Source organism: Geotrypetes seraphini, chromosome 8 (genome assembly GCF_902459505.1).
Source record: "Geotrypetes seraphini chromosome 8, aGeoSer1.1, whole genome shotgun sequence".
In the NCBI taxonomy this organism is placed as follows: domain Eukaryota; kingdom Metazoa; phylum Chordata; class Amphibia; order Gymnophiona; family Dermophiidae; genus Geotrypetes; species Geotrypetes seraphini.
In genome coordinates this window covers 78,013,416-78,039,332 of record NC_047091.1, presented here as the reverse complement: position 1 = coordinate 78,039,332, position 25,917 = coordinate 78,013,416, and the positions used below count along the sequence as shown (strand labels likewise).

At 41.9% G+C, this 25,917-nt stretch overlaps 1 protein-coding gene across 2 annotated transcripts in view; it reads left to right on the top strand.

Moving 5' to 3' along the window:
- MACROD1 (mono-ADP ribosylhydrolase 1) overlaps positions 1-25,917 on the top strand; it is an 835,512-nt gene that overhangs the window by 597,813 nt on the left and 211,782 nt on the right. For both annotated transcript variants that reach the window (XM_033956597.1, XM_033956599.1), the window contains exon 5: positions 19,540-19,656. In XM_033956597.1, the coding sequence (XP_033812488.1) occupies positions 19,540-19,656 (117 nt within the window). The remainder of the gene's footprint in view (positions 1-19,539; positions 19,657-25,917) is intronic.

Genomic DNA, 25,917 nt, shown 5'->3' with positions numbered 1-25,917 from the left:
AAGTAAAATAACAAAATTTCTAATATATCATATCCTATAGTATTCAAATTAACAAATAAAATTAAAAATTGTTAATTAATACAAGTTTAAATATAGATATAAATACTGACTGTAGTCACGAAATTCATTTTATCCATTTAAAAAGGCCATTTAAAAAAATATGCCTTTAGATATCTTTTAAAATTTTGAAATGATTCTTCCTTCCTCAATTCCACAGGTAAACTGTTCCACAATATTGGAACTAAATAGAAAAATACACCATTTCTAGTCGACGCAAGGTGAGCATTTGAAATGTGGGAGACAGCTACTCTTTTATTATTCAAAGATCTTAATAAACGCCTAGGCGCGTAGAACAGTACCAGCTTAGAGAGGTATAACATTTGTAACTCATATAATGCTCTATGTGCTAACATTAAGATCTTAAATTTGATCCTAAATTCCATGGGTAAACAGTGAAATTTCAAGTACAGAGGAGTTACATGATCACGAATATACATATACTATACTGTCCTATAGGTGTCACCTGCAGCCATAAGGGCTATTAGGGTTGTAGATAGTAGGGTATTAGGGTATAGTAGGGTATTAGGGTAGATAGTAGCATATTAGGGTATAGTAGGTTTGAGGGAATTTTGGACGGCTCACCATACATTAAAAGGAAGTAATGGTGAGATGTACTTCTGGCATCCTTTATGTGAAGTTCACAGCAGTGCCCTGTAAGGTGCCCCACTGCTCTGTTGGCATGTCTGTGTGGCCAATCCATTATAATGCTGGCCCCCTCCAATATACAAATGGTCTGCAATAGGATGTTTTGAACTTGGATGGTTTTGTTGTCAAAAATGGTGAATAAGTTGGATGTCCTAAGGGTTGGACATCCTGGTGACCAAGACGTCTAACTAGGCAATAAAAAAAAAAAATTGGACATCTTTGCTGTGTTGCCAGATTCAAAAATGGCCTTTCTCTGGCTCTGACTTTGGAAGTTTTGTGGGAAACATTCAAAGTCAGACTTAGACATTCTATCTAAAATGCCCTTCTACATATCTGCTGTCGTCAGAGAACACTTGCTACAGGTAAGTATCTTTGCTTTCTCTGAGAACAAACAGGCATAATATTCTCACATGTAGGACTCCCAAACTGCCAGGATCATGACTCTGGATGAGGATAGTGGATATATAAGCATGAGCCTGGTGGAACCCAAGAGGGTCAGAGGGAAAGTTTGGTGCTCAGAAAGTAAAAAGATTCTGTAGAGCTGCTTGTCCAAACCGACTGCCTCTTTTGGAACTTTGTTCCAAATAGTAGTGAGAAGTAAAGGTATAAATTGAGGACCAAGTAGCCACTTTGCAGATTTCCTCAATAGATGCAGAATGGAAATGAGCTACTGAGGTAGCCATAGATCAGACATTGTGGGCTATTACATGATCTTGTAGTGTCAGACCAGCCTGAGTATATATGAAGGAGATACAGTCTGCTAGCCAATTGGAGATGGTTCTCTTGGTAACAAGAACACTGAGTCTATTAGGGTCAAAAGCCACATAGAGTTTGGAGGATCGTCTATGACAAGGGTGCCCAAAAGGTCAATTGCGATCGACCAGTAGATCGCAAAGGCAACATGAGTCGATCGCGGAGCCCATCCCAGGCTCTGCGATAGACTCGGGTTGCCTTTGCGTTCTCCCTGTTCCCCAATGCCACAACAGGCCAGCAGTGACTGCAGAAGCATTGGGCATACCAGCCTCTCACCCCCCACGTCAATTCTGACATCGGAGAGGAAGTTCCGGGCCAGCCAATCACTACCTGGCTAGCCAGGAACTTCCTCTCTGACATCAGAATTAACGTTGGGAGGAAGGCTGGTGGGCCCGGCGCTTCTGCATTTGCTGCTGGCCAGTTGTGGCATCAGGTGGCATCAGGTGGCAACGGCGGCTTGGGGGCCTGTTCCCAGACAACGGCCCTGGCAGTGGCTTGGGGAGAAAGACATAGAGAAAGACTGTGGTGGCTTGGGGAGAAAGAAAGGACAGACAGAGAGAAAGAAAGGGGAGACAGAAAGAAAGACAGGGAGGCAGAACAGGGACACAGAAAGACAGACAGAAAGACAGACAGGGAGACAGAAAGAAAGACAGACTGAAAGAAAGAAAGGGGGCAGGGAGACAGAAAGAAAGACAGACTGAAAGAAAGAAAGAAAGAAAGGGGGCAGGGAGACAGAAAGAAAGACAGACTGAAAGAAAGAAAGAAAGAAAGAAAGGGGGCAGGGAGACAGAAAGAAAGACAGACAGATGGAGTTAAAGAAAGGGGAGGCAGGGAGACAGAAAGAAAGAAAGGGGGCAGGGAGACAGAGAGAAAGAAAGAGAGGGGGCAGGGAGACAGAAAGATAGATAGATAGAAAGAAAGGGGGGCAAGGAGACAGAAAGAAAGAAAGGGTGCAGGGAGACAGAAAGAAAGACAGACAGAGATAAGAAAGAAAGGGGCAGAGAGACAGAAAGAAAGAATGAAAGAAAGGGGGCAGGGAAACAGAAAGAAGGAAAGGGGGCATGGAGACAGAAAGAAAGACAGACCGAGATAAATAAAGAAAGGGGCAGAGAGAGAAAGAAATAATGAAAGAAGGGGGCAGGGAAACAGAAAGAAAGACAGACAGACAAAGAAAGAAAGGGGGCAGGGAGACAGAAAGAAAAAAGGGGGCAGGGAGACAGAAAGAAAGACAGACAGAGATAAAGAAAGGGGGAGCAGGGAGACAGAAAGAAAGGGGGGCAGGGAGACATAGAGTTAGAGAGAAAGACAGAGAAAGAAAAGGGGGCAGGGAAACAGAAAGAAATAAATAAAGGGGGGCAGGGAGACAGAAAGAAAGACAGAGAGAAAAAAGAAAGAAAGAGGGAAGGGAGTCAGAAAGAAAGAAAGGAGGCAGGGAGAGAGAAAGAAAGGGGATGGGGCAGGGAGAGAGGAAGAAAAAGTTGGGAGAGAGAATGGAGTGTGGCAGGGGGCAGGCAGGGAGAGAGGAAGAAAAAGTTGGACTCATGGAAGGACAGAGATGTTGGTTGGGGAAAGGAATGAGATCTGGAGGAGACGAAGCATGTAGGAGGCAGAAAGAAGGGAAGAAATATTGGATGCACAGTCAGAAGAAGAAAGTGCAACCAGAGACTCATGAAATCACCAGACAATAAAGATAGGAAAAATTATTTTATTTTCAATTTAGTGATCAAAATATGTCCATTTTGAGAATTTATATCTGCTACCTATATTTTGCACTATGGCCCTCTTTTACTAAACCGCAGTCACGTATTTTAGCGCAGGGAGCCTATGAGCGTCGAGAGCAATGTGAGGCATTTAGCGCAGCTCCCTGCGCTAAAAAACGCTATTGTGGTTTAGTAAAAAGGGAGGGCGTATATTTGTCTATTTTTGTATAGTTGTTACTGAGGTGGCATTGCATATATTAAAGTCATCTGCCTTGATCTCTTTGAAACCCCCCAAATATAAATGATAATTAATATTTTCTCTGCGTACAGTGTGCTTTGTGTTTTTTAAAATGTTATTGTTGGTTGATCATTTTGACTTGGTCATTTTAAAAGTAGCTTGCAAGTCAAAAAAGTGTGGGCATCCCTGCTCTATGAGATTTAATCTGATCCTGGTAGTAAGCCAGAGCACGTTTGCATTCTAAGGTGTGAAGAGCTGCTTTTCCAGGATTGGAATGTGGCTTTGGAAAGAAAACATGCAAAGCTATGGATTGGTTGAGTTGTAATTCTGAGACAATTTTGGGTAGGAAGTTTGGATGAGTATGACTATGAAGCACTATTCTGTCATAAACTTAATAAACCTGGCATGGTAGAATCTTATGTACGGAGGATTCAACACAAGAGCTTGAAGTTCACTCACATGGTGTAGAGGTAAGAACCATGAGGAAAACAGCTTTTCAGGTGAGAAGTTTGAGAGCAAGATATAAGCAGTCCAAAGGGAGACTTAGTAAGTGCAGATAGTACCACCTTAAGATCCCAAGCAACAGGTAGAGGCTTGATAAGTAGTTTCATGCAGAATAGGCCTTTCATTAAACAGGCTACCAAGGGATGTACAGACACACATATCATTGAGATGCACTCGAACCAAATTGGTTTTTAGACCAGTTAGAGAGGTGGAGAAGGTAGTCTAGTATGGATGGAAGTGGATGTGTGATGGGTTCCAGAGAATGCTATGCACACCAGGAAGAAAATCTGAAGCGGTAACAGCACTGAGTGAAAGGTTTTCTAGATGCTTCAATGACAGAAGATACTGCAGCCAAAAGGGAGATAACATTTACTTAGTGTTAACGAGTGTGGGATTGGGTAAAAGAGGGATCCCTTGTTCTGCATTTGTTAGAAGCTTTTGATGGCAGGCTGGGGGTAGGGTCTGGAAAGGAAGACCTTGAGTGAGATTGTGAGGAACCATTCACTACTGGAGAGAGTGACAGAAGTCCTCGGTGACTTGGATTGGAACAGACAGATCTTGAGTCTACTGGGTCAACAGGGTCCATTGTGTGACTCTGAGGTGAAGATGTGCAAATGGAGTGATGTGTACTGTCAACGCTATGTGTCCGAGAAAGTATAACATTTCGTGAAGACACAAGGGGCTGAAGCCAGTTTGAAGGGCAAGATTTTGTATTGGAAGTGTCAAGATCCAATGCGAAAGGATAGGAGGTAATGTCCTTTTATGGATTAAGAACTGGTTGAAATACAGAAAATAGAGAGTAGGTTTAAGTTGTCAATATTCTCAATGGAGAAGGGTATATAGTGGGGTTCCCCAGGGGTCTGTGCTGGGACCTCTGCTTTTTAACATATTTATCAATGATCTAGAGATGGGAATAACTAGTGAGATGATACAAAGTTCAAAGTTGTTAAATCGCAGTCTCAAGGCAGGCTTCCATCCTCTCCAAAACAGGAAGTCAGCCGGCCTTGAGCTTGTGCAGATGCTCAAGGTCTTGCATCGAGCTGGTCATGAAATGCTGGTGATGCAGCTCCATGGAATGAGGTAAGATCAAAGCTTCAAGAGGTGGGAGAAGAGGTAGCCTATAAATGTTTCTGCCAGACCCAGATACTGGCAGTGACATCAAAGCTTGATGTAACTTCCTGTTTCTGGGTCCGGAAGAGCCATCCTTCTGCCTACTGCATTAATCATAATTAAATATTATAGCAGGCACTAAAAATTTAACATGCTAATCATGTTATTAATGTTTTAAATCTGCAGCCCTATTAGAAACATGCAAACATGAAATATTGAAATTACACTAAATGTATTATTGTATTAATAATTAAGATAAGGATGGGAGTAAATGACTGTTTAATGTAATAATTGTACAGTTAGTGCATTCTATGCAGTATTTATGATTTACCAATTGTATTGCACTATCAAAGTTTGAAAATCAATAAAGATTTAAACAAAAAAAAGAAACATGCATAAATGTAATTTAAAAAAAACAAAAAAAATCAAACATAAACCTGCATAGCTATGTTACATTCACATATAGTACCAAATTTACCCTTCAGCTACCCATCCATCACACTGCTTCCAAATGCCCTTCTGAATAATAATTCCTTCATGTACTTTCTGAAACTGCAAAAATTTGTCATTGTTCTAATCCTAGATGTTAATTGATTCTATTCTAAAGGACCACCACTTGTAAATGATAGATTATGTGTTTCTACCAAGCTATAAGAATTTGCTGTAGAAACCCTCAATAACCTTTCAATTCTAGAATGTAATTCTCTCAGCAATATAAGGTGTCAAAGGTTCTTTAAGGTACATTGGAGTATCACCTGTCAAAGTCCTCAAAATCAAACAAAGCACTTCAGATTTGGCATACCATAACTGGTAGCTAATGCAAGGTTAAAAGAGTACGGTAGGTGTTATGTATTCAAAAAGAGCCAAACCCATAAGCAAACAGACTGCTGAGTTTAGAATAGACTGAAGAGCTTTCAGCAATACAAATGATGTACCAAACAACAAAGAATTACAATACACCAACCTTACCAAAATCAAGGCTTGAAGTCCTCTCTGAAAATCCACAGTTGTCAATATTGTTTTCAACTTTCTACATAATTGAAACCAAAAGTAAGAAACAATAGTTAAATACCATAGATATGGTTTCATTTAAATACAAATAAGAACATAAGAATTGCGGCTGCTGGGTAAGACCAGTGGTCCATCGTGCCCAGCAGTCCGCTCACGCGGCAGCCCTCTGGTCAAAGACCAGTGCCCTAACTGAGACTAGCCCTAGCTGCGTATGTTCTGGTTCAGCAGGAACTTGTCTAATTTTGTCTTGAATCACTGGAAGGTGTTTTCCCCTATGACAGACTCCGGAAGAGCGTTCCAGTTTTCTATCACTCTCTGGGTGAAGAAGAACTTCCTTACATTTGTACGGAACCTTTCCCCTTTCAACTTTAGAGAGTGCCCTCTCGTTCTCCCTACCTTGGAGAGGGTGAACAACCTATCCTTATCTACTAAGTCTATTCCCTTCAGTACCGTGAATGTTTCGATCATGTCCCCTCTCAATCTCCTCTGTTTGAGGGAGAAGAGGCCCAGTTTCTCTAATCTTTCGCTGTACGGCAGCTCCTCCAACCCCTTAACCATCTTAGTCGCTCTTCTCTGGACCCTTTCGAGTAGTACCATGTCCTTCTTCATGTACGGCGACCAGTGTTGGACGCAGTACTCCAGGTGAGGGCGTACCATGGCCCGCTACAGCGACATGATAACCTTCTCAGATCTGTTCGTGATCCTCTTCTTTATCATTCCTAGCATTCTGTCCGCCCTTTTTGCCGCTGCTGCACATTGCGTGGACGGCTTCATTGACTTGTCGATCAGAACTCCCAAGTCACTTTCCTGGGAGGTCTGTCCAAGTACCGACCCAGGCATCCTATATTTCTGCATGAAATTTTTGTTACCGACATGCATCACTACTCTGAATAACTTCGTATCATCCGCAAATTTAATCACCTCGCTCATCGGAGCATAATCAGAATTGGAGAGCACTCTGCATCCTCCCATAGAGCTGGCTCCCCTGCAATCCTTTGCCCTTTTAATTAATTTGAATAATTTTGTGTCGTCTTCAAATTTGATCACTTCATCCATCACTTGTATTGTTAGATCATTTAAATGCAGTACAAATCCAAAAATCCAGACTGCTTAGGGATTGGGTCAGTCCAGATATTTGGATCTTCTGGATTCTCAGGCAGTACCTTTAAAATTCAGTATCTCTCTATCTCTCTTTTTTTTTTTTTCTTCTTTCTTTCTTTCCTATCCAGTTTCTCAATCTCTCTCTCGTCCTCATCCAACATCTCTCTGTGTCTCTTATCCCCATCTATCATCATATCTTTCTCTCTCTCTCTTTCCCCATCCAACATCTCTCTCTCTCTCTTCTCCATATAGCATCTTTCTGTCTCTTTCTCTGTGTTTCTCTTCCCCATCAAAGAATGAGCATTTATGGAGCAGAGCAACTATCTTTGAGAAAAACATGATAATTTTGATATCGGGTGCCTCAACCCTGAAGAAAAAATACTGAGATATAAAAATTAAAATGTAACAGAAAACTGATCCTATGACGATCAGGTCTATGCAACTTTTTGCATAACCTGTAAAAGCACTTTGAGAGCCCACTGAGGATCTAAAAAAAATTGTACAAAAATACACAGATTTTTTTATATACTACTGTTTAATGTGATCACATTCCAGTAATAGAATAGCCACATTTATACTATTGCTATCTCTTTCCCATCCAGCATCTTCCTGCCCAATCCATCTGTCTTTGCAACTTAATAAAATGCCAGAACCCAAAGTGGGGCCCCTCATTGTCCCCCCTCATGGGTATACCCCTACACACATAGTCCAACATCTCTCCCTCCCCTCCCTGCCGAGGCTCTCTCTCATTCCCCAGTCCAACCCCAACGTACCTTTTCAGTAAGTCTTCCATGCTTCCGCACCTGCAGCAGACTCACAGGCTTCCTTCAGCCTGCACCAGGTCTTTCCCTCTGATCCCTACTGTCCTTTCTAGTGTAACATCCTGTTTTCAGAAGGGCAGGAAGGGTCAGAGTACTGCAGGCTGGAAGCAACCTGTGAGTAAGTCTACCACTGGCACTGAAGCACGTAAGAGTTGCTTACTGAAAAGGTACTTTGGGGGCTGGGTTGGGGAGTGAGAGAGAACCACGAACAGGAGGGGAGGGAGAGACACTGGATTATGCAGGGGGGAGGGTGGGAAGGAGGGAGAAGGTATGAAGTACATGTACTTGTAGTCCTGATTCTCAGGTGGTCCAAAAATTGTAACTTTAAAAGTACTGGATTCTCAAATGGTCCTGATTTCTGGCATCCAGATTTTTGGACTTGTACTGTAGCATGATGAGTTCTAGTATAGAGCTGTAGGGACACTTGACAAATCTATATATATAAAATCGGAGGTATGTATGTGTGTATGTATGTATGTATGTATGTGTGTGTGTGTGTGTATGTGCCGCGATCACGCAAAAACGGCTTGACCGATTTGAACGAAACTTGGTATGCATATCCCTCACTACCTAGGATGATATGTTCTGGGGGTCTCGCGGCCCACCTGCACACGTGGGCGGAGCTACAAACAGAAAATCGGATTTCACCCATTCATGTCAATGGAAAAAATGTAAAAAGCTGCCATTCTCACAGTAATTCAAAAACGACTTGACCGATTTGAACGTAACTTGGTATGCAGATCCCTCACTACCTGGGGTGATATGTTCTGGGGGACTCGCGGCCCGCCTGCATACGTGGGCGGAGCTACAAACATAAAATCAGATTTCACCCATTCATGTCAATGGAAAAAATGTAAAAAGCTGCCATTCTCACAGTAATTCCAACTACCTAGGGTGATATGTTCTGGGGGTCTCGCAGCCCACCTGCTCACATGGGCGGAGCTACAAATATAAAATCAGATTTCACCCATTCATGTCAATGGAAAAAATGTAAAAAGCTGCCATTCTCACAGTAATTCAAAAACGGCTTGACCGATTTGAACGAAACTTGGTATGCAGATCCCTCACTACCTGGGGTGATATGTTCTGGGGGTCTCGCGGCCCACCTGCACATGTGGGCGGAGCTACAAACATAAAATCAGATTTTAACCATTCATGTCATTGGAAAGGATGTAAAAAGCTGCCATTCTCACAGTAATTCCAACTATAAAACACTTTCTATGACACTATAACCACTAGGGACATCGTTTCTATTCTACCACGGACACCATACATATAGAATTTGTATGTTCTAACTGTGTTTGTAACTGTTTCCTTCATGCACCCCAGTTCATAATGTTATTACATTACATGAGTACTCACATATGCTGAACTAGGAACACAGGTTCCATTCTGAACCGGGAAAAAACTGCATGGAGTTTCTTTTCAACCTGAGTTTCCACATATTGAGTTGTTTATATCAATACTGAAACTTTTGGATGCCACTTATTCCAACAGATCTTCCTTTTCAGTTTACGAGATTGCAAATTCCAGTGAGACTTGCATTCTCTATCACAATCAACAAATCACAGGGACAGACTATTACATACTGTGGAGTGGATTTAAGATCCCCCTGTTTTTCCCATGGACAACTCTATGTTGCTTGTTCAAGGGTGGGTTCACCCAAGAATTTATATGTTCTTGCTCCTGGAGGTGAAACTAAAAATGTTGTTTATAATCAAGTTTTGTGTTAGTTGTATTGTATTCATTTTGTCAAATATTTCACATTATAATTTGAATATTGTACTTTTTATAAAGCTGTTAAAAAATAATTTCATTCACCACTATAAAGTATCTTTATTTGAATTCATTTACAGTGTTATTGCTATAATTAAATACCCGTGCAACGCCGGGCCATCAGCTAGTGATCCTATAAAATGTAGGTAACTGACCAATGAGCCCTACTTTTAGTTTCTTTTTAGCCAGATTCAAATCAACAAAAGGGCACTGTCTCTTATCCCATGATTATTTAATTTCCTGAATTTAATTTGTTGAAAGCCCTTTCAAAAAAGAAACTATGGGGCTCATTTTCAGATACACAAGGTATCATAGTAACCTATGGTACTTTGTGTGACTAAGTGCTTTGAAAATTAGGCTCCAAATCAACTAACATACCTTCAAAAAAAGTCTAATCATTGGTAACACAGGATTTCCCTTCACTGAACCCATGCTGATTCGTTCCATGTAAGCCATGTTTATCTGCAGGGTCATTCATTTTGACTTTTAGAATAGCTTCTACATGTTTGCCTGACATCACACTTCTAGTTTCTCCAATACCCTGGAGCTCATTTTGAAAAATGGCATTACATTGTCTACTCTCCAGTCCTCAGATATCATGGTCATTTCAAATGATAGGTTACAAATTATTAGTGGCTCCCTGTAGCCTGATACCCCATAATCCTACATGCTGGAAGGGATGGGGTCTGTAGCTGCTCCTATAACACTTGAAAGGAACTCACCTAGAGGAGGGCTTCCTGGTGGTGTAGTAGCAGTTGACCCTTTGGTGCATGTGATCATGTGGTCACTTCTGAACCCAGAATTGTCAAGACACATGGACCATGTGAAAACATAGGCATCCTGTTTCCCTTGAGCAGAGGAATTCTGGGAAAGGAGGAAGCCCCAAGAGTAGGGTGGATGGGACTTCCAACTAGGAAGTAATTACAGAGGTGACTCATTAGGAAGAGGCTACACGTATTGAAGAGAAAGGCCCACAGCAGAAAGAATGGGGTTCCGGTGGTGACTTCATGGAAGTGGAGGAATCTGGGACAATTAACACAGTAAAGCCAGAGGAGGAGGAGAGAATAAAAGTATGTGCTATGCCTACATAGATCATGTTTAAGAACAAGTCATCAAGTGGACTCCACTTTAAGAAAATATTAGAGGACCTTAAGGTAGTGGTCTCCAACCTTTTTCATGTAAAGGGCCACAATGTGAATACAAGAAAGCTCTGAGGGCCACCAAAAGATTTGAAACTTACACATACTACTGTACTAATTTTGTAAAGCACCTTGACCTGCTTGTTCAGACTTGGTATTAAACATTAACAATTGTAATATTTTGTGTAGGGTTGACAGATTTTCCTATAGACCTGTCCCCAGGCTCGCCTAGTTATGCCCATCCTTGCCCTAATCCCGCCCCCGCTGCCTGCTCTTGTCGGGCAGGGAGGAAGTCTGTGCATGTGTGGACGCTACGTGATGACTGCGTGATGTCATCGTGTGATGGCTGCACATGCGTGGATTTCCTCCCTGCCCGACACAGCTTTTCATAACCCAGGTATACTAAAAAGCAGTGATTTTATCCTTAACAATTTTAGGAAATTCTTTTTCATGGAGAGGATGGAATGCCCTCCCGAGGGAGGTGGTAGAGAGAAAATTAGTGACAGAATTCAGAAAAGCCTGGGATGAACACAGAGGATCTCTAATCAGAAAAGTTTATTAAGTTTATGACAGAGTAGTGCTTCATAGTCATACTCATCCAAAATTCTATCCAAAGTTGTCTCAGAATTCCAACTTAACCAATCCATAGTTTTTCCTGCTTTCTTTCAAAAGCCACATTCCAATCCTGGAGAAGTAGCTCTTCACACCTTAGAATCCAAGAAGAAAACCCTCCTTTCTTCTCCCTCCTCCCATCTTGTGAGTCACAAACTCCCTCTCATCTCCTCAGAACAACCCCTTGAACCCCCCCTCCCCATCTTGATAGGCCCCTGGGCCTACATGATATCCTTAGTGATCCAGTGGGGTCAGTGGGGACAGGAGTGAAGGACATTAGCACCCTAGCAGGTGCTAATAGAACATGAATGCCATGACCTCTCACGGCTGCTCTCATGGTACTTGTGTAGTAAAACGAGGCTGCAGCAAAAGGTCAGAGAAGCCATTGTTATATAGCAGCCGCGAGGAACAGAAGCGACTGGCCTTCACTCCTGCCTCCATTCGACCCCACCAGGGATATCAGGTAGGTCGGGGTGGGGGGGCAATTGAGATGGGTGGGTTGTACCAGAGAGGGTGTGAGGCAGTTTTTGATTTGCAGGCTGAGAAGGATGAAGAAAGAAGGGAGGGGGGGGGGGTGCTTTTTCAGAGGATCGGGGAGCTAAAAAAAGTTATGCTGGTCCCAGTAGATATTTTGTGCTGGCACCCGCATAGCTAGACCAGCTAAAGTTATATAGATCTGAGCTGTCCTAACTTTGTTGGCATAGCTATGTGGGTCCTGGCACTGAATATTACCAGCACCCCCATACTTTTGACATGGGCAGTCAAAGACGATATTCAACGGCACTGCCTGGTTTAGTGCCGCTGGATATCATGGATTAGATGACTCCTAACGATTTAAGCGGCCCAGTTTCTCCAACCTGCTTAAATCACTTTGAATATTGGGGATGGGGGGAGGGGCTTATATAACTCTGGACTCCAGTCCTAACTGTGGCAAGAGCATATGCAACTTACACTACTGTGTAACACCTAGGCTAATTTTTCAAAAAATTCACTTGCTGCTGTAACAGATCATAGGGTCATCTGTTTTTACCTGTTCTTTCTGAATGTGTTTTGTTCTTTTCTGGTACATGTGCCAGCAGAGTGAAAGGGTCTACTCGCCCCAATCTTCCCTGGGATGTGCCCTCTTACAGGTGAGAGAAAATGTAGGAAGTGCAGGGCATACCCCATAGCTTTATTTTTCTGTTGCTTCTCTTTGTCTGTCTCACTCCCTCCCTGCAACCCCCCCTCCCAGCTTTGTTTCCTGCTGCTTCCCTCTGTGTCTCTCTCCCTTTTTCCAGTCAGCTTTGTTTCCTGTTGTTTGTACACATACCCTTTCCCCCCCCCCCCACACACACACACTCCTTGCCTTTCTCTCTTTAGCCTCACACTTCACTTTCATTTTCCACCTCCTTATAGCTCCATCTCCATAAGATATCTCTATAACACTATTTCTAGGTGACAGCTCTAGGGGAAGGCTTCTTCTGGGAGATGCTTCTTGTCTGGATGGTTGGTTTTGTCCAATCCTGCATCCTCCTGCAGTGAAGATGTGTGTTTGTCACATGCGCCATCTGCTTTCTGGAGCTCTGTTCTGCATAGTGGCTTTCCCTCTGTCTTATTGTGTATATTGTGTATGCCTTGATAAGCCTGCCTCCATCTTTTCACACTGCATGTCCTTGCCTTGGGTTCTTTACTACCTGCCGTTCACAGATCCCTGCATCTCCATTTTATGCATGACTTCTGATGCTGTGGGAAATCAAGGGGATAAATAGAGGATGACTAAATATCCCAGGAGACCGACAGCTCTCACAGGCTGCATTCAGACAGGCAGAGGGCTAGAAGCCGGGTGGAGCTATTGAAGAGTGTTATTTTATTTTAATTTCATGACGGATATACACAGCACAAGAGCACCATTTCTCAAGTTCTCCTTTCTTGGATTGGGTTTAGGAGTGTTACTAAATAGAAATGATACGCCTGTTTTCTGCTGAAGATGTGAAGCCATGGCTGGTTGTTGCATTGTGTTTAGGTGTAGCATAGCCAGTCATTCTCACAGCAGGCAACATGGCACTTTAATACAGTGGACAACCCTTAGGGGACCTGTGAGCATGAACATCTGCCGAGCAGTCTACCATCACTTTCTTGCATCAGACATAGCCTGGCGCATCAAACTGCCTCCTTTAGAAGGAAACCTTGCATAGAAGCCAGGAACTGAGCCTGAAGATGTCGTGCAGTCACAGTGGGAGTATGTAGGATGGAGTGGACTGGTGACATCCCCAGCTGTAGAGGTCTGCATCTTCTTGCAGTTTACACAAGTTCTGGGGCTGATGTAATAAACATTAGAACTGTTTATTGAGCTTCAGTGCATAGTGTTTTAATGCACTCACTCCAAAAAATGTTTACTCCCAATGCAGAAAACGAATTGCATGCAAATTATTGTGGCATTAGAAACCTGCGCTGATAGAAAATCAGCATATACCACTGCACTAACATACCACAGGTTACTGCATTGGACAAAAATGATTTTTCTTTTCTCTCTCCTTTCCTGATAGGGTTTGAGCCAGTCTCTGAGGTGTTGTGACACCTCATCTTTCATAGACCAATAATACTTACATGGTCTGGGAAAACAGACAGTGGCATCCTACTCCTCCCACCACCATCTTAGAAAATATTGTCATCTGACCCCTAGTGGCATGATGGGGATCAGTCTACCAAATAAGAAAATGCTTCCCTGATTTGGCAGACTGGCCCCTAGCAGTGCATCTCAGTGTACCTCTAGGGGCCAGGTGCCTTCATTTTCCAAGGAGGCAGCAGGAGAGCAGGATGCTGTTGGATGGTTTCTCAGACCAGGTAAGTACTGTGATGGCATTTAAAATTAAAGGGGGTGCTGATTTTCAAAGTGATTTAGCTGGACAGGAGAAGCTCCGGGCTAGTGAAATTGCTTGTGCAGTGCTATTCACTGATATTCAGTGTCACTTAACCAGTTACTGCTGATGAATATTAGCACTGACCTCTAAACTGAAAATCAGCTATCTTATAGGCGGTCCAGGAACAGAATCAGCACTTATTCGGTTAAGTGCCAATATTGAGTACTTAACTGCCTAAGTTAACTGGACAAATTGGACAGCACAAAACACAGCCCTGCCTTTATCTAGTTTTGCATGAACAGTTAAGTGGATTAGACATAGCTGGCTGCATAAACCTGGATATTCAATGTCAGTGCTCACACATGGCCCACCATTGAATATCTAAGTACTGAGCAGACAAAAAAAAAATACTGACTACTCCAGCTGAATAGTTACCCCTAGGTGGCCAAAATCCCATTCCTTGTCATTAGCAGCAGATGAATCCAGAGGCTTGTGAGTTATGACCATCTACCAACAGATAGAGATAGAGAGCATTAAACTGAGCTCTGTCACACAGAATGTCATGCTCCTTGGTCAGCCAGTTTTCTCTATCTCCAGCAGGCAGATGGAGGGTTTCTCATAAGCTTCTTCTTTACTACTGTGCTCCTGTTCTGTCAGTTCCATTGAGTTGGAGGTGTTTAGGCTAGGCGGTGCCTACTTTAGGGGGTACATTTGATGGCAACAGGTCCCTCCTCTGCCCCAACCTCCCTCTGTGCAGCTGCTCCATGCTCCTTCCTCACACACAAAAATAACATAAGAATATCCTTACTGGGTCAGACCAATGGTCCATCAAGCCCAGTAGCCCGTTCTCACAGTGGCCAATCCAGGTCACTAGTGCACAGTTGTTGGGCATGTGTGCTTCCTTTCTGACCAGTGTGCACATGCTCGTGCATGGCTTAGAGTCAAGAAAGGCTGCTATGATCTCTGCTATATTTCATACTAGAATCAATTGTATGTTTCCTGATATTATGTGAGTATCTATTGTCTATTGTCTGTGAGCTAGAGTCTAGACTATCAGTGCCAGTTTGCAAGTTCAGCCCTTTGGATAACCAGCCTCTAGCTTTCTCTTTAATGTTGGGCATAGCATCTTCCTGCTGAGCTCCTGTGACTTCTCCCAGGTCATGGGAAATAGCTGGAGGAGGCCATAAGCTACTCATATTCTGTCTTACTTTGAATATCCCTCTTCTCCTCACTCTGCAGCCTGTGGTGGGAATGGGCAGGCTCTCTGTGGATGCCATACTGAAATCCCTTCTGTGACTGTTTCAATTAAACTGAAATGAAAATGAAAATGAGCTTTCTATCTGTGATAAGCAATCTATCTCCCTGGATATACAGCGCTCTGATCTGATACTGTATGCCAGCACTTCCCAAAGCCCCCTCTGCTGTAGGCTCCTATCTGATCCTGTTTGCAGAGAAAATGTATTCTACTAACACTTCCCAGAGCATCCTCTGCTTTGGGCTGCCAGAATCTCTTGGCTTAGTGTTTATACTGGAGTCCTATTAAGTGTTATATCCATTTTTTAAAATCTCACATTGAATAATAATCATGGTGACTGACAATTCAGAAAGCAGTTTCATAGTCATTTCACTTACTGAATTTATAACCCACTTGTACAGTACAAACTTTTTCGAGCAAAGAACAATAAACATTAATAATTATAATCCAGCAATATAAAACAATACTATAAGCATCAAAACGTCACATATTCCCCTAACAGTAAAACAAGTATTAAAACACGACTTTAAACCTTTTCCCATGAGCTATGATTTTACCAATTTACAAAACCATAAATAACCTACTGTAGTTTCTTAAATCTCTGTGCTAATTGGTTCCATAAAGGAGGACCCACAACATTAAGGATTTGTTACAAAGCATTATCAGTTGTTCATCAAATATTGTATTTCTCTGCTCCTACTTGTTTTCAGAACTTGTGGGAAGTTTTATCAACCTGCCAGATCTGAGGGAGGGATATCAAGTTTCAAGTTTTCAAGTTTATTAGGATTCTATATACCGCCTATCAAGGTTATCTAAGCGGTTTTACAATCAGGTACTCAAGCATGTTCCTTCTCTGTCCTGGTGGGCCCACAATCTATCACTAATCAGTCTAAAAGAAAATGGGATTCGTTATGCCAAATCTAAAAAGTCTATTTTTTACATTGCTGGTAAAAATCTCTGGAATTCAATCTCAGCTACAATGAGACTCTGCAAAGATCGTATGTCCTTTAAGAAATTATTGAAAACGGTGGTCCTTTTAGTAAGGTGCACTAGCCGTTTTAGCATGCGCTAAATGCTAATGCATCCATAGAATCTAATAGACGTGTTAGCATTTAGCGCGTGCTAATATTTAACGCACGCTAAAAAAGACTAGCGCGCCTAAGTAAAAGGACACTTTGTAGAAGCTTTTCTTTAAACTCCATGGTTCTTGTTTGTTTTCTGATTTTCAGATATTTTGGTATTAAGAGAAATTTGTTGTATTTTATTATGTTTGTGTTTGTACATTGCTTAGTTTTAAGCGATTCATACATTTTAAAAATAAAATTAATTAAAGAGCCACCTGATGTCAACAGAGCATTAGCATAAATGTCTGAAAGACAAAAGCTGCAAAGGAACACAATAAACAGATAGACATACAGAAAGCAATTCTATAACAGGAAGTCACATGATGACCTACTGGTGAGTAGACTCAACCCGGCAAAGCTTACTAGGTACTCAACTAATATCTAATAGTGAAAAACATAACATTTCAAGCTCAGAGTGAGAGAATATGTTGATTTTAAAATGTAGATAGGGCCATAACATGGAGAAGCTCATGGTCAGCTTGGTTGAGCAGGGTTTGGAAATGTATTTCCAAGATCAAAACAGAATGGAGTATCACCCAAAAGCAATACAGCGGTCCTTTCACAGTATTACTAGGCACTTTATGGTTATTGCTTGTTTGGAGCTTCCCATAAAGCCAAAGAGGAGTTCTGTCCAAGGTGCTGAACAGCTTTGAAATGTAAGATTGTGGGATCCAGACCCTGCAATAAATTCAGACATAGAAACATAGAAAAAGGCGGCAGATAAGGGCCGTGGCCCATCTAGTCTGCCCACCCTAATGACCCTCCCCTATTTAACTCTGTGCAGAGATCCCACGTGACGATCCCATTTCTTCTTAAAATCAGGCACGCTGCTTGCCTCGGTCACCCGAGGTGGAAGTCTATTCCAGCGATCAACCACTCTTTCGGTGAAAAAGTATTTCCTGGTGTCGCCGTGCAATTTCCCGCCCCTGATTTTCCATGGATGTTCTCTTGTCGTCGTCGGACCTTTGAAAAAGAAGATATCTTCTTCTACCTCGATACGGCCCGTGAGGTATTTGAATGTCTCGATCATGTCTCCCCTCTCTCTGCGTTCCTCGAGTGAATATAGCCGTAATTTATCCAGCTGTTCCTCGTGCGGGAGATCCTTGAGTCCCGAGACCATCCGGGTGGCCATTAACTGGACTCAAGCCTCAGTACATCCTTGCGGTAATGAGGCCTCCAGAATTGTACGCAGTATTCCAGATGGGGCCTTACCATGGATCTATACAACGGCATAATGACTTCAGGGTTACGGCTGACGAAACTCCTACGTATACATCCTATGATCTGCCTAGCCTTAGATGAAGCCCTCTCCACTTGATTGGCAGTCTTCATGTCTTCACTGATGATTACCCCTAAGTCCCGTTCTGCAACAGTCCTTGCTAGGATCTTGCCATTTAGGGTGTAAGTTTCGCATGGATTTTGACTGCCAAGGTGCATGACTGCTCGTATATCCAGTTTTTAGCTTTTTAGCTGGTTGTATGTACATTGACAAAGTGATAACCTAGAATCCTTGCATGGCAGGTTTCATTGTTACTTACATATTCATATGTAATACTCCTATTTAGAGGAGACAGACTTCTCTCTTTCCTCTTCTGGCACTCCATATCCTCATTAAACCAGTGATAAACCCTGCCTTACCACACCTCTTTCAGCTGTTCTGCATCCTGATAGAGGGGAATATACCAGGCATTTCTACTCCAGTCATTATCCTGTCTGACAGGAGAATGACAGTTAATCTATGCTTGTCATTGTTTCTGTCATCTTAATAAGTAGAAAGTTACAGCCTGTATTTTTGCTGTCCTCTAGAACCTGTCTCATATGTAACTGGGGCAGAAACAGATGCCCCAGTTATGAGAACACAGTCACTGATAATAGGGCAAAAAAATTTGCCCAGGGCTTTTTAGTTGTCCATGCTGTATTTATGCTTTGGGTGTACCAATGTGATGCTTGCATAGGGCTTTAAGGAAGATCTGCTGTTTAACTGTCTGTTCCTTAGTCAAGCTTTATAAATATCAATATAATACTGTTGGGACAATTTTCTCTCCAGCTCCTATGCTGACGGGGGTATTGATGTCCATCAAAAATTCAACCATTTAGTCAAAGGAGGATCCTGGAGTTCCAGGAGCAGGACCTAAATTGACCCATGTACCAGTGATGTTCAAATGCTTTCTGAGTAAATTATTCTTTTAGGAAGGCTGCATAAATTGCAGCCCTAACTTTAAATGGATATGTTTTCCATTTAAGTTTAGACTTATATAATCATCCCTTTTCCTGAAATGGATAGGCTCATTGAGTATTGGGTGTAAAGATAAGCAAATAAATCATTTGTTTATCTTTTTGTGTGGTGGCCATCCTTTTAAATATGGTTCTCCCCTCCCTTTCGAAGTTCCTCTCTTTGGCTTTCTGTGATTTATTAATGCTTTACCTCTATAGTGTTACACTTGATAGAGACCAGCTCACATACTGTACACCTCACTGTGTCTCATGATTGCTTAATCTAAAGACAAACAGGAAATCGTGAGCGCTGGTGGAGGCCGCATGGATCGTTTAAAACTAATCTGCTTTTGTACTGGATTTAGTTTTGAGATGATGAGATATTGAGAGAGGATTAATTAATGTTGAGGATTTACAGCAGGGAGTCATATTATGATGATCAGCTATGGGGATTGGGTGCAAGGCGAGGGTTTTAATAAAAGAAATATTTCTGCTAAGAAGGATATACTACAAATGGATTTTAGTGACAGAATCTGAAGTAGGGAATTGGCAGTTAATGGAGATTCCTCTCTAGCTAGCAGATGAAGGAGGCTGTGGTTTTCCCTGATAACCTCTTTGTTTCTCTTTTCTGGGCAGTGGATGGATGCATTCACCGGGCAGCAGGGCCCCTGCTAAGACAAGAGTGCAGCACCCTGAATGGCTGTGAGACTGGCAAAGCCAAAATCACCAGCGGCTATGCTCTTCCAGCTAAATGTGAGTACTAACCAGTGAGGGTGCACCTAAAGAAGAGGCAGCACAGAGTCACTGACTGTCAGCAGCAAAGGGAGAATGGTTAATGAAAACACTTCAGAAAGAAGAGTTTATAGCAGGGGTTTCAAAGTCCCTCCTCAAGGGCTGCAATCCAGTCGGGTTTTCAGGATTTCCCCAATGACTATGCATGAGATCTATTAGCATACAATGAAAGCAGTGCATGCAAATAGATCTCATGCATATACATTGGGGAAATCCTGAAAAACCAACTGGATTGGCCCTCGAGGAGGGACATTGACACCCCTGGTTTATAGTGATTCTGCAAATATAGAGGCCAATGTAGAAAGCTAGCACAGACAGAAGCTTGTGAGTAGTGCAACATCTGCACTCAAATTTTCTGAGTCCACAGTGCAGAAAATAGTTTTACACAGAAGCAAACCTCACATTAGTCCAGCACATATCTTATGAAAATCAATAGAAATGTAACTAGTATCTATTCTTCTGCAGTAGCATCTGTGAGGTTTCTTATTATTCCCGTTATTTATTAATGCTGTGATTTCCCTCTGCCTCCAACCCCCAATCCCAAAATGACTCACCACACTTCCTCACCCAATACCACCAAAATATTCCTGTTAGTCTAGTAGATCCCCCATCCTCTACCTCTCCAACACTAGAGACAACCCCCTGATCCCCCCCTGACATGCACCCCCAAATTCCACGGTAGTCTAGAACAGTGTTCTTCAACCACCAGACCATGGAGGCAGGAGTGATATTCACTTGCTCCTACCTCCATGCTGCCTTGTTCTAAAATGGCAGTGTCTGACAATATGCAGTGCATTTTGGGATACACTGTGAAAGGTCAGAATGCTAATAGTGAATTTTCCCCTTATTTGAAAGACTTTGCCAGATTTTCTTAATTTTCTTATTTGGTAGATTGACCCAGTACATCCTGAAATATATCCTGCAGGGTCTGTCTACCAAATAAGGGAATTTTCCAATATTCGATCATCTGGACAGAGTCTACCAAATATGGGGAAAATTCCCTTATTTGGCATACTGATCCAGGGCAGTGTATCCCAGAATGCACTATGCAGGGTGAAGCACCACCATTTTGGAAAATGGTGGAATGGAGGCAGGAATGAGGAGTTATTGCTCCCACCTCCTCTTATGGGCATATGGGGAAGTCTGGAAGAGTTGGGATCCAATAGAGTACCAGGGATTTTTTTGAGGGTTGAAAGGATCACGGTGTTATCTCTGGGATTGGTGGTTAGGAAAATTCCCTCAATCCACCAGGGGATTTTTTGGTAGTGTTGAGGGGGTGAAATGCATGGCATCCCTGGGGGTGGGGGTCATGATATCATGAGGGATGAGCCAACTAGATTACCAGGAATTTGGGGGAAAGAAGGGCATTGATCCAAAGGAAGGCAGTGAGGTTTTTTTTTTCTTTTTTTTTTGTTAATGTCTCTCTTCCTGTCAAAGCATTGTGGGGATGGAGATATTTTGTTCTTCAGTGTATCAATCAATTGCATAATGCCAATGGCAATATATACTGGGGGGGGGGGGGTTTGAGAGTGCACATTTTTTTTACACAGTGGTAATTTGCATGAGATTAGTTACTGTAATAAGGAGCAAAAATTGTGTTAGAAGTCACAGCTCTTGTGCAAGCTTTCTGTATTGGCCTTATAGACTTTCTTCTTTCTTGTCGTCTTCATATTAGTCAAAGTTCAACATTGTTATAACCATTTAAGCAGGAAGAACTAATTTTGATCTTTGTAAAAAGGTGCAGAAATAATTATGTAATTCTTGAACTAATTAGTGCTTGAGATAAATTAGATGAAATGGAAATAGGATTTAAAATTAATCATTGTTTAATGTATATAGTCAGAAAATGTGCTCTTAACACGTGAGTCTTGGGAATTTGCATTTAAACCGTTTGTTAGATGACCTTACCCCATCATTAGAGCTTCAAGGGAATTCAGGGAGATTTGACAGAATTGCATATAAATAACTAAAGTACCATAATGTTTTCTGAATTTAACCTGAAAAATAAGAAATGTTTTCTTTCTCTGTGTATTTAAATGATGAAACCCAGGCAGGTTTTACAATTTTACAATTCTGGCCAGCCCTCAAGCTATCACTGAAAATTAGGGTTCTGGGGCATAAGGAGGAGGGACTTCATCATTTAAATAGTGAGATATTCACATTGTCTAAAAATTGCTTTTTTTTTTTTTGGGGGGGGGGGGAAACTGTATAGCTAACCAAAATGCCTTGAGCATATTTGCTGGTACCAGGAAGGCCTTGGGCTTGGTGCAAGCAAAGAATCAAGTTAGTTAAGGACTTAGATGTGCTCTCTTCAGGCCACATGTCTCTGCCTGAGTTTGAGACCTTTGGATAATATCTGCATACTTCATTGTTCTGTGATATCAGATCAGGATAGCTCAGTCTACTAAAAGTATTTTCTTTCTGGGGCATTTTTGAAACACTTGTAGCCACTACTCAAAGCAACTGACTAGGGAAGCTCAGAACATTTTCTTTTTACCTTGACATTACCAATTAATCATTCTTCTGTTATTACCTGTTTGTTTGTCATTGTTTGTTATGTTATGGGGATGGGTTTTGTTTTTATTTTTGAAGAGAGAATATGAACTTTTTGCGTATTTTAATATATTTTATTATGTATGTAACAATATTGTTTTCCGTTTAGAATTGTAGATTTGCAGGTTATAAATATTATAAATAAATTAAATAAATAAATGTTCTGATCATGATATCATGCTTTGAGGAGATAGCCAGAGGGAAAAAAGTAGCAGAAGCATGTATTGCTCTCTGAAGATCAATGGTGCCTACCAAAATAGGACATAGAAGACTGTCTATTATCTAAATATATTTACAGTAACTAGCCAGGAATGACTAAGCACTAATATTCAGCATGAGATGGCCACTGAATGATGATTGAATCACTGATCAAGGATAGCATAGTTCTGCACTTGGACACACACGACTTGATGAAACCCAGTCAACATGGATTCAGGAAAGGGAAATCGTGTTTGACGAATTTACTCCAATTCTTTGAGACCGTAATTAAGCAAATTGATAGTGGAAAGCCGGTGGACATAATATACTTGGACTTCCAGAAAGCATTTGACAAAGTTCCACACGAAAGACTTCTCAGGAAACTACAAAGCCATGGCATAGAGGGAGATATACAAAGATGGATAGGCAAATGGCTGGATAACAGGAAGCAGAGAGTGGGCATTAATGGGAAGTTCTCCGACTGGGAGAAAGTGACTAGTGGTGTACCCCAGGGCTCGGTACTTGGGCCGATCCTTTTTAATATTTATATCAATGACCTGGAAAACGGAACATCCAGTGAGATCATCAAGTTTGCAGACGACACAAAACTCTGCCGGGCAATCAGATCGCAGGAGGACAGTGAGGAACTCCAGAGCGATTTGTGTCGGTTAGAAAAATGGGCGGAGAAATGGCAGATGAAGTTCAACGTGGAGAAATGCAAGGTAATGCATTTAGGCAGTAATAATAAGGAATACAAGTACAGAATGTCAGGTGCAACTCTGGGAAAAAGTGAACAAGAAAGGGATCTGGGTGTACTGATAGATAGGACCCTGAAGCCGTCGGCACAATGCGCGGCAGCGGCAAAGAAGGCAAATAGAATGTTGGGCATGATAAAGAAAGGAATCTCGAGTAGATCGGAGAAAGTTATAATGCCGCTTTATAGGGCAATGATCAGATCCCACTTGGAATACTGCGTCCAACATTGGTCTCCCTACCTAAAGAAGGATATAAAACTGCTGGAGAGGGTGCAGAGACGAGCGACTAAACTGGTGAAGGGTATGGAGAAACTGGAATATGAGGATCGACTTAAAACACTGGGATTGTTCTCCCTTGAGAAGAGGAGACTGCGTGGGGATATGATCGAGACCTTCAAAATACTGAAAGGAATCGACAAAATAGAGCAGAGATTATTTACATTGTCCAATTTGACACGGACAAGAGGACATGAAATGAAGCTAAGGGGGGACAAGTTCAGGACTAATATCAGGAAGTTCTGCTTCACACAGAGAGTGGTTGACATCTGGAATACTCTCCCAGGGGAGATTATTGCGGAATCGACAGTCCTAGGCTTCAAAAGCAAACTAGATGCATATCTCCTTGAGAGAGGCATATAAAGATATGGTTGGCTATAAAATAAGCCAGGTGTATACCTGGCAGGGCCTCCGCGTGTACGGATCGCCGGACTTGATGGACTGAAGGTCTGATCCGGAGATGGCGCTTCTTATGTTCTGAATTTTAGCACTTAGAAGCTAGCCTGATCACCAGCTATGTTGTATGACATAGCCAGTTAACACCAATATTCATTGGCCAATTGGCTAAGTTTAGTGACCAGACAGACCCACATAAATAACAGGTCTATCTTTGGCTGCTATAACTTAGCTGGCCGACCTATGAATATTGGCTTAACCAACTATGTTTCTAGCAGCCAAAATAAAAATTTAATAACAGTCACCAGGTTCACGCCAACTACGGGATATAGCCAGGTTGACTCACTTAATTGCTATAAGTGTGAAAAGCAGAAAACACAATCTAGTGACAAATTTAAGCATTCATAGTGTTATACTTATCTGATTCAACAATGGGTGTATTGACTGCTAGAATTTTTGCCAAAAATTAATATGAAATATTAGAAGTGTTAGTGATAAAACAGGTATAAAACAGGTGGGAGGTATAAAAACAGGTGGGAGACACACACACACTCTACCCACACATTCTCTGTACAGCCCAATCACAAGAAGGCTGACTCTATGTATAGAGTTCAGAAGGCTCTCATATTTGAGATGTTCTAGCTTCCGCACTACTCCATGGTCATCAAATCCACTCTCAAAAGAGCCAAAAGCTCCAAGACTTACTCTTTGATGCACCCAGGGAGGGAGGCTTGGACATTAGTCTTTTGGGAGGAAGGTGTTTCAGAATGCAATGCTACTTTCTCACATACATTCTTATCAGCCTTCATGGGCATGCACTTGCGAAACTTAATGCCCAGTATGGTGGAATTTGCAAACACTCTTAACAGCTAAGAAGGCTAAGAGCTCTGCCAGGTAGTAGGCAAGGAGAAAAGGTGTAGAAAACACATGGCTAGGGCAACCTGTGATGCTTTTGGCAGTTGACTCAGGGTCTTCACTATGGATACAGAGATGTGCAGACTTGCCTGGCTGTGTGCCTTTGACCTAAAATCAGTAGTCAGGAGAAGCTGGGCAGATAAGCTTTTTGGTAACAAAGTGAAGGAGTTTGTTGACCTCATCAAGAAACATTGATGCCATCAAATCAGTGTCTCAGCCCACTCCTTCTGGACCTCTTCGGCCAGAAGGTTTTCAGCCAGAGGGCAATAGAAGTCCTATTGTTCACGCAGGTGTAGATATACTCCTATCTCTCTTCTACCTTCATTAACAGCAGCAGAGAATGCAGAAGTCCCAGTTAGCTTCCCAGTCAAAGCGAGAGATGGGCTTTGACTGACTCCAGGAAAGCATAGCCATTCTAGAAGACCTATCAGTAGAAGAGAGGCTGAATTTTTTTCCAAGTAAGATGACTCCTTATAACATTACATTAGTGATTTCTATTCCGCCTTTACCTTGCGGTTCAAGGCGGATTACATAAGAATTGTTAAGATATTAAGAAGTACTTAGGGAATAGTTTGAACATTTTCTGGTTTGCTAATAAGTAGTTGCTATTGCAGGAGGAGTTCGGAGTATGTTTGGTTGTGTTATATTGGTTTTATGTATTTTTTGAAGAGTAGGGTTTTTGTTTCTTTTTTGTAGTCTGTGGTCGAAGTCAGCAGATTGGTAAGTTGTTGGTCCAGTTTCGCTGCTCTGGTGGCCAGTAGGTTGTCATACATTTTTCTTCGTTTGACATTTTTGGTTGGTGTGTGTGTGAATATTGTGTGGGTTCTCCTGTGTCTGGTTGAGGTGGATTAAGCTAGTCTATTGTTCCAGTATAACCTCAAATCAGAGAGTTATCAAAATAGATCATATAAGTAACACCCTTCATTAGTGGAAAATTCATCTATCCAGATTAAGCTCTCAGCACTGGGAATTACTTATGAAGTATCTCTTTTTCCTTTTATAGGCCAGAGAGATCAAACTCATGCCACCAGGAGGGAAATGGAAGGGGTTTTACTTCAAGTATTTCCTGGTCCCCAAGAAGTCAGGGGATTTCATCCCATCCTAGACCTAAGGACCCTGAACAAATACC